At 43.1% G+C, this 15,427-nt stretch overlaps 1 protein-coding gene and 2 long non-coding RNA genes across 4 annotated transcripts in view; 1 reads left to right on the plus strand and 2 right to left on the minus strand.

Moving 5' to 3' along the window:
• The window catches only part of LOC123664497, a 25,150-nt gene extending 23,935 nt beyond the window's left edge, over window positions 1-1,215 (minus strand). Inside the window, exon 1 of the long non-coding RNA XR_006744826.1 lies at window positions 1,205-1,215. This is a non-coding gene — a long non-coding RNA (uncharacterized LOC123664497). The remainder of the gene's footprint in view (window positions 1-1,204) is intronic.
• Window positions 1-3,743, plus strand: part of LOC123664496 (ATP synthase subunit gamma, mitochondrial) — a 3,934-nt gene extending 191 nt beyond the window's left edge. For both annotated transcript variants that reach the window (XM_045599034.1, XM_045599035.1), the window contains exons 2-7: window positions 103-276; window positions 1,348-1,426; window positions 1,646-1,703; window positions 2,010-2,167; window positions 2,556-2,720; window positions 3,140-3,743. In XM_045599034.1, the coding sequence (XP_045454990.1) occupies window positions 113-276; window positions 1,348-1,426; window positions 1,646-1,703; window positions 2,010-2,167; window positions 2,556-2,720; window positions 3,140-3,406 (891 nt within the window). In that variant the 5' untranslated portion in view covers window positions 103-112 and the 3' untranslated portion in view covers window positions 3,407-3,743. The remainder of the gene's footprint in view (window positions 1-102; window positions 277-1,347; window positions 1,427-1,645; window positions 1,704-2,009; window positions 2,168-2,555; window positions 2,721-3,139) is intronic.
• Window positions 3,744-10,512: 6,769 nt separating this feature from the next.
• LOC123664779 lies at window positions 10,513-11,057 on the minus strand. The gene is made up of 2 exons (XR_006744899.1): window positions 10,957-11,057; window positions 10,513-10,664 (listed from the first exon to the last, which is right to left on the minus strand). It is a non-coding gene; the product is annotated as an uncharacterized LOC123664779 (long non-coding RNA).
• Window positions 11,058-15,427: the final 4,370 nt, after the last annotated feature.

The following is a 15,427-nucleotide window of genomic DNA, read 5'->3' on the forward strand; positions in this document are numbered from 1 at the left end:
TAATCTAGTGTTAATGGGCAGTCGGGTTTGAAGTCTTACATAACTTAGCTTCTTGATTTATAACCTGCATCTTTTTTAATTTTATTTTTATTATAATTACAGAGCCGTGAAAATGTTGGGTCGTTTCGCTCCGGGTGTCTGCACCCAGGTGACCACGGTGGTCAATCAGCAGCAGAACCGTAACATGGCCACATTAAAAGCTATTTCTATTCGTTTGAAGTCGGTTAAGAATATCCAGAAGATTACGCAGTCCATGAAGATGGTGTCAGCTGCCAAGTAAGTTACGGCTGGTAATTATTTAAAAAAAAAGAAATTTGAATAAAGAATGTGCTATCACCACATACTTGATTTTAATCGGATGTGTTTATTTTTTATCAATTTATTTGTTATAAATTCTAAATTTTTAAACTAATTAATTTTAAATTAATTAACTACTATTATTAAAATTGTTTAGAAATCTTAAGGTTATTAAATTTTTGCTTCTATCTTAGTATACCGTTCAAAATTAGAGTTTTGTACCAGTCACTAATTTTAATATCAACATAAACTTGAAATTTTTACACTGAAGTCCTCGTAGAAGCAGAATGAACAATAAAAGCAATAGTGTCTTTATTTTCTTTTAGTAAGTTTTTAAAAGTAAAATCGTCATAGCTGTAGATCTACTAGTATGTTAAATATTTTTTATTCCTTGCATTTGTACTTTGAGTACTTGTAGTTTGATGATTACATTTTCATTAAATAATATTGATTTTATTTATGCTGTTTTGTGTGTATAGGTTGACTGCTGATATTGCTGTAGGATATCTACACATATACAAACTTCTTATATCAGAATAAATAATCAAACCTCTATGTTTTTTATGAAAATATTTTTTTATCAATAGCAAGAATTTATATTTTAAATTCTTCTTTATAATTTAATTTTACATTGTGTTCATTCTACTATATATTTTGCTACGAGAATCTTGTTTTTTGATTTTATTATTCTTTCATAAAGAGTCAAGTGGAGATATTGATTATTTACACTTCAGCCTGTAATATCCCACTGCATAGGCTTCTTTCGCCAAGAAGGATCAGCTTAATCCACCTCGCTGCTCCAATATGGGTTGGCGGATTGATTATTTTTTAATTATTTAATTTGTTTAATAGCTCTTTTGCTAAATTCCTATAAATGATTCGTACAGTCTTATTAGAACCTATTGACAGCACTTTAAATGTTATGAATAATTTAAAAATAATGTTCTTTAGTTAGTTTAGTTTCAGCATTGTTAGTTTGGTAATTGCAATTGATTTTGTTCAAATACTTAGTGAAGACCACATTACAGTATACTTTACTCTTATTTATAGGTATACTCGCGCTGAACGTGAATTAAAAGCTGCCCGTCCCTATGGAGAAGGTGCTGTACAGTTTTACGAGAAAGCTGAGGTATGAAATTTCTTAATATTTTATTTGTAAAAGTGTGAATAATATTGATAAACACTTAAGCTATCTCATTTTCGTTACGGAAATTATCTTTTGATACAATTAATGAGAATAAAATGCTTTACAAGTATTTTCGAATTTGTTTCAAAAATATATTTCTACAAGTTATTTAGTATCCTTCTAAATAACATAGAAAATTTCATTCCCACAACCAATTTTCAGGTTGCTGCTCCAGAAGACGACCCTAAACAGCTTTACATCGCCATGACTTCTGATAGAGGTAAAACTTATTTGAATGTATTCTTTAAGGATTTGATAAAAGATGTATAAGCCTTACAAATATTAAAACTATTGCTGAAATGTAATTTTTATTAGTATGTTCATTATGATGAAAAATTCTAAAACTAATCTAAATTCAATTAAAAAAAAAAACCTGTTAAAGGATCAATCACATAATTATTGGTACTGCCCTATTATGTCATTTTACATTTAGGCTATCCAATAGCACGCCATACACGTGAATGTAGCTTATAAATGCATGAATCTTAAAAAAAAAGGTCAATAATATATTGACTATTTTTACTAGGTCTCTGCGGCGCGGTTCACACCGGTGTGTCAAAGGTGATCAGGAACCGCCTGAACGAACCGGGAGCGGAGAACATCAAGGTTATCTGCGTGGGAGATAAGTCGCGTAGCATCCTGCAACGTCTGTATGGGAAGCACATCATTAGTGTCGCTAATGAGGTGAGCTACTAAACTTGAAAATTTGAAATCCAAGGAATAGTCTTTTCAACTACTTGTGCCAATAAAATCCAAGAACGAGGCCTTTTACCTAGTTAGAACATCAAAGTTAGGGTGGTCAAATGTATAGAGCTGATCATTGGTTAAAACATGACAACTTTATTTCTAAAGAATTGCAAATAAATAAAAGACCTAATAAAAGAAGAATGATATGTATCAATTAGATTTTTAGAATTACTAATTTCTACAAACTTACTTTGGTATGTGTTTTTAAGCAGGACTAAATACTTACTATGCAGTTTCTCTTAATATTTTTTGTACTTCTATTTATGTATTCATAAAATATTTGGATGTTGTTAACATAACTTATCTTAACCTTTTCTCATTCTAGATTGGTCGTCTCCCCCCTACCTTCCAGGACGCCGCTAAGCTAGCCACTGCTATTATGACATCTGGCTACGACTTTGGATCTGGAAAGATCATATACAACAAGTTCAAGTCTGTTGTATCTTACGCTCAATCTGACTTGCCATTGTTCAGCCAGAAGGCTATTGAGGTATTGTATGAGTTATTGATATAAACACTAGCTTACCTGAGAAAGGTTGTTTTGTTTTTCTGAAAGTGTAAACTTAAAATGTTATATATTTAATTTCGATTCAATATAAATCTTCTACGACGTAGTAGAAAACCATAAACGCAATTTGTAAAGTCGTACTCAAGTCCAGGCTAAAAAAAACTTTTTTTGTCTGTATAAAAAGCGTTATGTATGCGTAAACTTTGAGTATCTAATGAACAAATAGATATTTGTGTCTATATATCGCTAAAATAATTTAACCATTTGAAGTACAGATTCTCAGTAAAAAAAAACCCTACTATTTGAAAAAAAAATTCTCAATAAAAAAATCCTGTGCTTAGAAATTATATCTGCTACAATAACCTCAAAAATGTACATTAAAAGGCCCACATTTTTTCCAGAGTGCACCAAAACTGGCAATATACGACTCCCTTGATTCAGATGTCCTACAATCTTACATGGAATTCTCGCTTGCTTCTATGCTTTTCTACGCTTTGAAGGAAGGAGCTTGCTCGGAACAATCATCCCGTATGACGGCTATGGACAATGCTTCTAAGAATGCTGGAGAAATGATCGACAAACTTACACTAACTTTCAATAGAACCCGTCAAGCCGTCATCACTAGAGAACTTATCGAAATTATCTCTGGTGCTGCCGCTTTGGACTAAAATCAAAAATTTGGTCGGTTGACAGATTCATAAGAATGTATATCATTTTCGATTGATTTATGTGTAATGTTACTTTCAAAAATGTAAAATGTTCTTTGGTTGCGAGTCAGATTAAGATGTCAACCGTTTTATATATATTTATTCAGTTTTCAATAGCGAAATGTACATGCCAACATTCCTGAACGAGTATTGACTATTTGTAAAATTCACACGCAAACACATTACTGGCTTTTCCACCTTTACAATATGTCAAACACTCTTTCAATTCCTTGGCTGAAAGTGTATGAAATTCTTATAAGGATCAAGTGGTGGTTAACATTAAAGTATTGTTTAGATATTTGATGTTTTACTTATTTGCTTATCCACAATTATAATATCCTTCATTGAGTGGTTCGTTCCCAGTGTCTGGTTCGGCCGAGGAGCGTGTAGTAAAGGTCGGGAAGCGTGTGGTAAAGGTCGGGGAGCGTGTGGTAAAGGTCGGGGAGCGTGTGGTAAAGGTCGGGGAGCGTGTGGTTCGTTCGGGGAGGGTGTGGTTCGGTCGGAGTGTTTGTGGTTCGGCCTGGAAGTGTGGTTTGGTCGGGGTATAAGTTTTGAATCAGGCAGCGTATTGTTTAGTTCAAGTCTGGAGTTTAGCCAAAATATCGTGTAGATGTATCAAGGTTTTAAACATTAAGAGGAAAGGGTACCGGCTCTTTCTCCATACAAACGTAGTCGACTGTTTTCTCCCTGGATAATGACACTAGATCAAATATTTTTGTGACATAGAACGATAGAACTCTTTGCTGCCATGACCATGCCCCTATGTTTTGATTTTTTTCATATTCTTATTATCATAGGAATTAGGAGACTTCAAAAACTCGAAATATTGCATAATTTTTTGTACATTTTCAGACACTCATTAAAAAAAATAAATGCATATTTTCAAAAAAATGAGAACATAGGGGCATAGCCGAAGTCTTCTTTTATTTTATAACAAAAAAATTTAAAAAAAATTGCCATGTTTTGAGGAGAAAACAGTCGACTACAAAACACTGTTTTGGTCAAAAATTATCTACCTAAAACGGTCTGAGCTGCAGTTCTTGCTTTTTGGGGGATAGGTCTGGGGGAGGGAAGGGTCAAAGCAATACGTATATACGCCAGCGAAGTGATACACTAGTGATGTAATTTTTAGTCGATATTTTCTAAAATTCGTATTAACAAAATTAAATAATTTCTCTTTTCATAACTACAATAAAACCGTATTTGTATATGCGTTTTTTATTGTAACACTGTGCAAACCTGGGCTAACGAAGGGTTTCGCTAACAAATAACATGATAATAATGGTAAATAACTGTGTTGTTTTTGGTATCAAATTAAAGGGCTCAATACAAGGATTTCAAAAAAGTATATTATGATTATTATTACCGTAATACTAATAAAAAATACAATAAGAAAGTTTAAAAAATTAGGACTCTGCTCTTTCCCATACCTATGCCAAGCAAGCTGCGAGCCGCGCTTCTTCCTTGCCTCCTAGGCGAAAAACAACTTCGGGGTTTACTCTTTCCAATATGTTTTTTTTTTATCAATTTCGGAATACTCTGTAAAAAGTTATGCACGGTCAAACATAAATAAATATAGTTAGGTGGCGACTTTAGAACCTCCTCTGTTTTTTTTCATCGGTAAAAAATTGCTTAGTTGTTTTCTTGACATTACTGAGGAGCAGATTATTCAATTTGGTCGAATTATATGTACCTATGCGATTCGTATTTGGACTTCGCAAATAGAATCATATTTCTGAATTGCGTAAAAAACTCAAGTGGCACCACTGGCGTAGCATTTATTGGAACCCCGGGAACCTTGGGGCCCTGTATCAAAATTAGTGGGGGGGCAGGCAAATGATGGGTAAAGATTTCTCACAAAAAAATGCTTGCATTGAATTAAAATAAATATTTATTGATTATAAGTTATTATTTCCTCCTAAAAAAGACAATAGTGAGTGTAGTCTGCTGTAGCTGTTCCTGTTCCATCGAAATCCTAAGGTAATTTTTTATCAGTTTTAGTTTTGAAAAACATCGAGTTAATACCTCTGGAAAACTGGATGCAAGGCTATTGAATTTTATCAGTAATAATTCCATGAGTTCTTTAATGGAATGAATGTTTTAAATTTCGGACTTTAAGCTAATTTAAAGAGCTTGTAGTTCCAAACTGGAGAGTTATTAGCCTTGACCTGCAGCAATAGATGCGGGGGATCGTTCGCTTCAGCCTGTGAGGCCAATACTATTAGTGAATTCCTATGAATCTTCCGCATCTATATGGGGCATTCACAGGCGCATAACCTGAAGAAGAGATTCAACGCTGCCTCCAGGTCTTACAGGTAGTAAATCGCTAGGGCAAAGTTCAAACACAGCAGAATTGGCGAGAGACTATTGGGCTTTCCAAATGGAACCCGTGCCTTTTGTTTCTTAGAAAAGCTGTCGAAGGTAACTTTTTTTAGTCTACACTTCCATCAATTCGCGAACCTGAAGGCTCTCTGGCACATTATGCGAAAAAGTAAGCGAAAATTCTTTGCACTCTTTTTGCGTCGAATTCAACTCTTGACGATAAGGGAAAAGCACCATCGAGCATTCCACGGTGCGAGCACGCGATGCATAATGTGCACTATGAGCAGTGTCGTTTGTCGTGTTCTGCATTCTTTCGATGTTAAGAAGTCTAGTGGTGCTAATTGTATCCACCAGTGGTTTGCAACCAATGTGCGAGCTTCGTGCGCATTCTTTCCGCGTACATTCAGTGTGGAATGACCTTGCTAAAATTTGGGGGTTTGCAAGCGTCTAGTGTCTACATCTTTTCTCTAAAGGCCATGGGCGACGGTAGCCGTTATAAATCAGATGGCTTCGTCTGCTTGTGTGCCCCATTCTTATATAAAAAGATTAATTCATTGTTCATAATGATTAACTGAATCCCGAAATAAACGATACAGAATGTTATTAACAATTTGGCGCACGCTTGAATCGGATAAAAGGGGATTGCTTTTCAGACTTCAGTCATTTCTGAAGTGAAAACTCTATAGGTATGTATGACAGTTTTTTTATTCTTTTTTCCAGGAAGCACAAGATTAAGTGACATTATGGATAGCATTTTACTAATTTTTGCTTACACACCTTAGGGGTCCTGTAAATAGGGGGCTCCGTATCATTAATACGGCTGATACGGCAGTAGTTACGCCCTGAGTGGCAACCAATTCCCTACTGCGGGAATACGTATATTCTCAACTTACTTTACTCTATTCTTTTTAACCCTGTTGTACCTGCTTATCTAAAACGACGACTTAAATTTCTTAGTGATTCCAATGAACGCAGTCTTCGTTCTGAGGAAAGCTCTTCTTTCTTGAATTTCCCTCTCACTCCTCTTTTTTTATACTAAATCTTTCACTGTTCAAGCTTGTCGACTTAGGAATTCTATAGACGTGTAAAATCGGTTTCTATTTTTAACCGACTTCCAAAAAAGGAGGAAGCTCTCAATTAAACTGTATTTTTTATGTTGTTTACTTCTGAACTTTTGACTGGAGTGGACCGATTTCAACAATTTTTTTTTAATCGAAAGGTGGTGTGTGTTATTTGGTCTCATTTAAGTTTATTTGAGATCTAACAACAACTTTTCAAGTTATATAAATAATACGTTTTTACTTGACTATTTTCGTCGACCTACGTTGTATTATACCGCATAACTTTTTACTGGGTGTACCGATTGTGATGATTTTTAATTTAATCGAAAGCTGATGTTTATCGTGTAGTCATATTTAAATTTAATCGAGATCTGATAACAACTTTTTGAATAATCTTTAATAACTCGTATTTACTTGACTATATTTTCGTCTACCTTTGTTGTATTACATGTCGATGTAATTGAAGTCGGCTTTTTTTCTTTTGCGTACAAGTCGAACTCGGTCCACCCAGTCAAAAGTTCTGAAGTAACATATATACAAAAAAAAAGAAAAATACAGTCGAATTAAGAACCTCCTCCTTTTTTGGAAGTCGGTTAAAAATTAATCTGATACGTATTATTATTTTCTGTTGGTGTACAATAAAGTGTATTGTTATTTTATGTCATGTTAATCAACCACTCTTTAAAAAAATTCATTCGATTACGTAATTTGCCTAACTAAAATAATTGTGTTTGCTCACAAACGAAAAAAAAACCGACTTCAATTACATCGACGAGTAATACAACGTAGATCGACGAAAAAATAGTCAAGTAACTGCGCGTTATCAAAGATTTACTCAAAAAGTAGTTATCAGATCTCAATAAAATTTATATGTGACCACATGACAAACATCAGCTTACGATTAAATTAAAAATTATTAAAATCGGTACACCCAGTAAAAAGTTATTGCGGATTTTCAAGAAGTTCCCTCGATTTCTCTGGGATCCCATTATCAGATCCTGGTTTCCTTATCATGGTACTAAACTAAGGATATCTTCTTTCCAACAAAAAAAGAATTATTAAAATCGGTACACCCAGTAAAAAGTTATTGCGGATTTTCAAGAGTTTCCCTCGATTTCTCTGGGATCCCATCATCAGATCCTGGTTTCCTTATCATGGTACTAAATTTGAGATATCTCCTTTCCAACAAAAAAAGAATTATTAAAATCGGTACATCCAGTAGAAAGTTATGCGGTATAATACAACGTAGGTCGACGAAAAAAGCGTCAAGTAAAAACGCATTATTAGATATAGCTCGAAAAGTAGTTGATAGATCTCAAATAAATTTAAATGGGACCAATTGGCACACACCACCTTTCGATTAAAAGAAAATTTGTCGAAATCGCTCCACCCAGTCAAAAGTTCTGATGTAACATACATAAAAAAAAAAAAAAAAAAAAAAAATACAGTCGAATTGAGAACCTCCTCTTTTTTTGGAAGTCGGTTAAAAACATAAATAAAATAATAATTGAAAAAGTCGCCTTCATGATTTTTGTAAGTGTACAGTACATAATGTGTAAAATTGGTGTGATTTATTTAGCTATCTTTGTGTAATTATTGAATTTTTATCTTATTCAAGCCTTTTCAATTGACTTTCTAATAGTTTTTCTTCAAGCAGGCGGTTTTCTTGTTTTTTTTTTTTTTAATTATAATATTTTTTTTAACCATTGTTATATCGCCGCAATTATATGTTAATTAATACATATAACCTATACCTATGTATTAATAACTGCGACAAATATGAGACATTACAAATTATATAGGTACTAAGACAAACATTTTATACTATGTATGTACTACTGCTGCGTGCTGTGTGGCTACGGCACTAAAGAATTTAGCCATCCCCTCTCTTCCCGTGGGCGGGATAACCATCTAACTGCTGGCTTTGAAATACACAGGCCGAAGACGGGCAGCAGCGTCTTCGGTGCGACAAAGCCAGCCCTGCGGTCACCAACCCGCCTGCCCAGCGTGGTGACTATGGGCAAAACACATGAGTTCACGTTATTTTTGGCGTAAACTTGTGGAGGCCTTTGTCCAGCAGTGGACTGTTTAGGCTGTAATGATGATGATGTACTACATTACATATCTATACTATACTTACACTTATACTATGTACTACATGTATACACTATAATTATGTATGTATTTCATTACCTATTCTTACACACACCTCAACCATGTAATTACATAGGTACCTAATTCATAAATAAAGTACCTAAGTATTTCGATAATTACCCACAAAAATATAGACATGTATCAAGTCACAAAGAGTATCCAAGTCAAAATAATAAAACATAATAATAAGTAGTTTATGAAATTCAATAATAGTAAGCCGAGTCACAGCAATACGATGCAGAACAAATTCAAGAAAACAAGCCAAATTCAGAAAAATAGCACTATGCGCTATATGTACTCGTAGTCAATCACAAACGTAAGATGCGAATACTAAAATATCGTCAACAATTAATAGCTGAATAGCCGGCGCACGCACACTAACAACACGACAGTCACACATAGAAAAAACGGAGCGGAGATGGCGCGGGGCGCGGTAGCGGCATGCAGCGCGACAGAAACATTTTATTTAAATACCTATTCTTGAAAAGTCTCTTCGGTACCCTTTCCTCTTAACGCAGCAGATATCTATCTATTTTTAAGTGTTGATCTTTTCATGAAAGGTATAATGAAAGTCAATTGCTATAATATATTTTTTTATTTCTAAGATATTTTAAAACACGCAGCAGTCTTAATAAAAAAAACCTTTACATTGCGTGAAAACACACGCAATCAGTTTTTCTTTTGTAAACCATATAAAGTTATAATAATTGTAACAAGTACCCAGATTTTATTTTGAATAATTCGGACAAAATATACCTTAATAAATAATATAGTTTAGCAATAAGTTTTATTTGAAAAATTTCGCTGACAAACAAAAATTATAAGTATTCTTACATTTGTACAACATTCTTTGAATTTTTATTCTGACAATTATATAATAGGTATACAAACTATTTATCAAAGTAAGTTATGTCTTTTATTTCATATAGATACTAAACTAAGTTTAACATACTTAAATTATTTTATTTAATTATATATTATATCTATGATGTCAATTAAAGATTATTATTTAGCACTTAAGTTTTCGTGTGTAGTGCTTGAAGCGTGAGTCTATTTCAACAAAAATTAGACAACCATTTTAAAAACATACAAGAGTTGACACACAGATTTGTTAAGTTAAGCCAAGTTGCAAATAATTTGCAATTTTCCTGAACAATGTCAATAAGGATTGAAAACAGATTAAGGGTTTCTCTAGACGCAGTTATAATTAATTTTGTCAATCGAAAATGACAATATGTTGCTCAAGTCACAGAAAGTTTTTTTATAACTATAACTCAAGATTGTGTATAGATTGAAAAAAAAAAAATACTAATTTTATTGGTTATTATTAGTTGGTATTAAGGTCACGTAACTATTTCTCTTTTGTTAAAGTATTGACTATTTTGCGAAAAGTTTGTTTCAATTGACACTATAAATCAATCGTGTTCCTAGCTTACGTTTTCATTTCAAACAATTTGATGAATATTAATTTACAGAACAATATAAAACGCCATTTTCTTGGTCATAACGAATCAATGTAAACAATAAAAATAAAACCAATATTAAATACGTTTATTGGGAGCAACAGACGAGCGTAGTTCATGATCGCACTTAATACATTAACACAGTAACATCGTTAACAAAGTAACACTAAATATAGTATTTACAGTTCGCCGCCAGCGACTTTTGTATATATTGTACGTCTGAAACAAGAGAAAAATTGAAATATAGTATATACCTACGAAAATAATACATTTTAAGTGACCATTAGATTTCTTTGAGCGAGATGTGAGATGTCTTAGGCTAATTTGAAAGTTGCGTTGAGAGCACGTCACAATGTCGAAATGTATAAACTTCTAGAAAGCGTTTCTAAATAACGAATACAGTTGTAAGTGCTGTCGGTGGTCAGCGTTGACTCAGTGCATCGGGGAACCGCGACGTCGGGGAAGATCTCGCGCAGGTATGTGAGATGTGAGATGACGAGTGTTAGAGTACCGTCACTCGCGCACGGGCGGCAGGCGCGGCGGCGTGCGCCACACGGCGGAGGAGGTGCGCTTGAGGCGCGCGCGCTCGATGTCGGGGAAGATCTCGCGCAGGTATGTGAGATGTGAGATGACGAGTGTTAGAGTACCGTCACTCGCGCACGGGCGGCAGGCGCGGCGGCGTGCGCCACACGGCGGAGGAGGTGCGCTTGAGGCGCGCGCGCTCGATGTCGGGGAAGATCTCGCGCAGGTATGTGAGATGTGAGATGTGAGATGTGAGATGACAAGTGTTAGAGTACCGTCACTCGCGCACGGGCGGCAGGCGCGGCGGCGTGCGCCACACGGCGGAGGAGGTGCGCTTGAGGCGCGCGCGCTCGATGTCGGGGAAGATCTCGCGCAGGTATGTGAGATGTGAGATGACGAGTGTTAGAGTACCGTCACTCGCGCACGGGCGGCAGGCGCGGCGGCGTGCGCCACACGGCGGAGGAGGTGCGCTTGAGGCGCGCGCGCTCGATGTCGGGGAAGATCTCGCGCAGGTATGTGAGATGTGAGATGTGAGATGTGAGATGACAAGTGTTAGAGTACCGTCACTCGCGCACGGGCGGCAGGCGCGGCGGCGTGCGCCACACGGCGGAGGAGGTGCGCTTGAGGCGCGCGCGCTCGATGTCGGGGAAGATCTCGCGCAGGTATGTGAGATGTGAGATGACGAGTGTTAGAGTACCGTCACTCGCGCACGGGCGGCAGGCGCGGCGGCGTGCGCCACACGGCGGAGGAGGTGCGCTTGAGGCGCGCGCGCTCGATGTCGGGGAAGATCTCGCGCAGGTATGTGAGATGTGAGATGTGAGATGACAAGTGTTAGAGTACCGTCACTCGCGCACGGGCGGCAGGCGCGGCGGCGTGCGCCACACGGCGGAGGAGGTGCGCTTGAGGCGCGCGCGCTCGATGTCGGGGAAGATCTCGCGCAGGTATGTGAGATGTGAGATGACGAGTGTTAGAGTACCGTCACTCGCGCACGGGCGGCAGGCGCGGCGGCGTGCGCCACACGGCGGAGGAGGTGCGCTTGAGGCGCGCGCGCTCGATGTCGGGGAAGATCTCGCGCAGGTATGTGAGATGTGAGATGACGAGTGTTAGAGTACCGTCACTCGCGCACGGGCGGCAGGCGCGGCGGCGTGCGCCACACGGCGGAGGAGGTGCGCTTGAGGCGCGCGCGCTCGATGTCGGGGAAGATCTCGCGCAGGTATGTGAGATGTGAGATGTGAGATGTGAGATGACAAGTGTTAGAGTACCGTCACTCGCGCACGGGCGGCAGGCGCGGCGGCGTGCGCCACACGGCGGAGGAGGTGCGCTTGAGGCGCGCGCGCTCGATGTCGGGGAAGATCTCGCGCAGGTATGTGAGATGTGAGATGACGAGTGTTAGAGTACCGTCACTCGCGCACGGGCGGCAGGCGCGGCGGCGTGCGCCACACGGCGGAGGAGGTGCGCTTGAGGCGCGCGCGCTCGATGTCGGGGAAGATCTCGCGCAGGTATGTGAGATGTGAGATGACGAGTGTTAGAGTACCGTCACTCGCGCACGGGCGGCAGGCGCGGCGGCGTGCGCCACACGGCGGAGGAGGTGCGCTTGAGGCGCGCGCGCTCGATGTCGGGGAAGATCTCGCGCAGGTATGTGAGATGTGAGATGACGAGTGTTAGAGTACCGTCACTCGCGCACGGGCGGCAGGCGCGGCGGCGTGCGCCACACGGCGGAGGAGGTGCGCTTGAGGCGCGCGCGCTCGATGTCGGGGAAGATCTCGCGCAGGTATGTGAGATGTGAGATGTGAGATGACAAGTGTTAGAGTACCGTCACTCGCGCACGGGCGGCAGGCGCGGCGGCGTGCGCCACACGGCGGAGGAGGTGCGCTTGAGGCGCGCGCGCTCGATGTCGGGGAAGATCTCGCGCAGGTATGTGAGATGTGAGATGTGAGATGTGAGATGACAAGTGTTAGAGTACCGTCACTCGCGCACGGGCGGCAGGCGCGGCGGCGTGCGCCACACGGCGGAGGAGGTGCGCTTGAGGCGCGCGCGCTCGATGTCGGGGAAGATCTCGCGCAGGTATGTGAGATGTGAGATGACGAGTGTTAGAGTACCGTCACTCGCGCACGGGCGGCAGGCGCGGCGGCGTGCGCCACACGGCGGAGGAGGTGCGCTTGAGGCGCGCGCGCTCGATGTCGGGGAAGATCTCGCGCAGGTATGTGAGATGTGAGATGACGAGTGTTAGAGTACCGTCACTCGCGCACGGGCGGCAGGCGCGGCGGCGTGCGCCACACGGCGGAGGAGGTGCGCTTGAGGCGCGCGCGCTCGATGTCGGGGAAGATCTCGCGCAGGTATGTGAGATGTGAGATGTGAGATGACAAGTGTTAGAGTACCGTCACTCGCGCACGGGCGGCAGGCGCGGCGGCGTGCGCCACACGGCGGAGGAGGTGCGCTTGAGGCGCGCGCGCTCGATGTCGGGGAAGATCTCGCGCAGGTATGTGAGATGTGAGATGTGAGATGACAAGTGTTAGAGTACCGTCACTCGCGCACGGGCGGCAGGCGCGGCGGCGTGCGCCACACGGCGGAGGAGGTGCGCTTGAGGCGCGCGCGCTCGATGTCGGGGAAGATCTCGCGCAGGTATGTGAGATGTGAGATGTGAGATGTGAGATGACGAGTGTTAGAGTACCGTCACTCGCGCACGGGCGGCAGGCGCGGCGGCGTGCGCCACACGGCGGAGGAGGTGCGCTTGAGGCGCGCGCGCTCGATGTCGGGGAAGATCTCGCGCAGGTATGTGAGATGTGAGATGTGAGATGTGAGATGACAAGTGTTAGAGTACCGTCACTCGCGCACGGGCGGCAGGCGCGGCGGCGTGCGCCACACGGCGGAGGAGGTGCGCTTGAGGCGCGCGCGCTCGATGTCGGGGAAGATCTCGCGCAGGTATGTGAGATGTGAGATGTGAGATGACAAGTGTTAGAGTACCGTCACTCGCGCACGGGCGGCAGGCGCGGCGGCGTGCGCCACACGGCGGAGGAGGTGCGCTTGAGGCGCGCGCGCTCGATGTCGGGGAAGATCTCGCGCAGGTATGTGAGATGTGAGATGACGAGTGTTAGAGTACCGTCACTCGCGCACGGGCGGCAGGCGCGGCGGCGTGCGCCACACGGCGGAGGAGGTGCGCTTGAGGCGCGCGCGCTCGATGTCGGGGAAGATCTCGCGCAGGTATGTGAGATGTGAGATGTGAGATGTGAGATGACAAGTGTTAGAGTACCGTCACTCGCGCACGGGCGGCAGGCGCGGCGGCGTGCGCCACACGGCGGAGGAGGTGCGCTTGAGGCGCGCGCGCTCGATGTCGGGGAAGATCTCGCGCAGGTATGTGAGATGTGAGATGACGAGTGTTAGAGTACCGTCACTCGCGCACGGGCGGCAGGCGCGGCGGCGTGCGCCACACGGCGGAGGAGGTGCGCTTGAGGCGCGCGCGCTCGATGTCGGGGAAGATCTCGCGCAGGTATGTGAGATGTGAGATGTGAGATGTGAGATGACAAGTGTTAGAGTACCGTCACTCGCGCACGGGCGGCAGGCGCGGCGGCGTGCGCCACACGGCGGAGGAGGTGCGCTTGAGGCGCGCGCGCTCGATGTCGGGGAAGATCTCGCGCAGGTATGTGAGATGTGAGATGACGAGTGTTAGAGTACCGTCACTCGCGCACGGGCGGCAGGCGCGGCGGCGTGCGCCACACGGCGGAGGAGGTGCGCTTGAGGCGCGCGCGCTCGATGTCGGGGAAGATCTCGCGCAGGTATGTGAGATGTGAGATGACGAGTGTTAGAGTACCGTCACTCGCGCACGGGCGGCAGGCGCGGCGGCGTGCGCCACACGGCGGAGGAGGTGCGCTTGAGGCGCGCGCGCTCGATGTCGGGGAAGATCTCGCGCAGGTATGTGAGATGTGAGATGACGAGTGTTAGAGTACCGTCACTCGCGCACGGGCGGCAGGCGCGGCGGCGTGCGCCACACGGCGGAGGAGGTGCGCTTGAGGCGCGCGCGCTCGATGTCGGGGAAGATCTCGCGCAGGTATGTGAGATGTGAGATGTGAGATGTGAGATGACAAGTGTTAGAGTACCGTCACTCGCGCACGGGCGGCAGGCGCGGCGGCGTGCGCCACACGGCGGAGGAGGTGCGCTTGAGGCGCGCGCGCTCGATGTCGGGGAAGATCTCGCGCAGGTATGTGAGATGTGAGATGACGAGTGTTAGAGTACCGTCACTCGCGCACGGGCGGCAGGCGCGGCGGCGTGCGCCACACGGCGGAGGAGGTGCGCTTGAGGCGCGCGCGCTCGATGTCGGGGAAGATCTCGCGCAGGTATGTGAGATGTGAGATGTGAGATGACAAGTGTTAGAGTACCGTCACTCGCGCACGGGCGGCAGGCGCGGCGGCGTGCGCCACACGGCGGAGGAGGTGCGCTTGAGGCGCGCGCGCTCGATGTCGGGG

Source organism: Melitaea cinxia, chromosome 22 (assembly GCF_905220565.1).
Source record: "Melitaea cinxia chromosome 22, ilMelCinx1.1, whole genome shotgun sequence".
Taxonomy (NCBI): Eukaryota; Metazoa; Arthropoda; class Insecta; order Lepidoptera; family Nymphalidae; genus Melitaea; species Melitaea cinxia.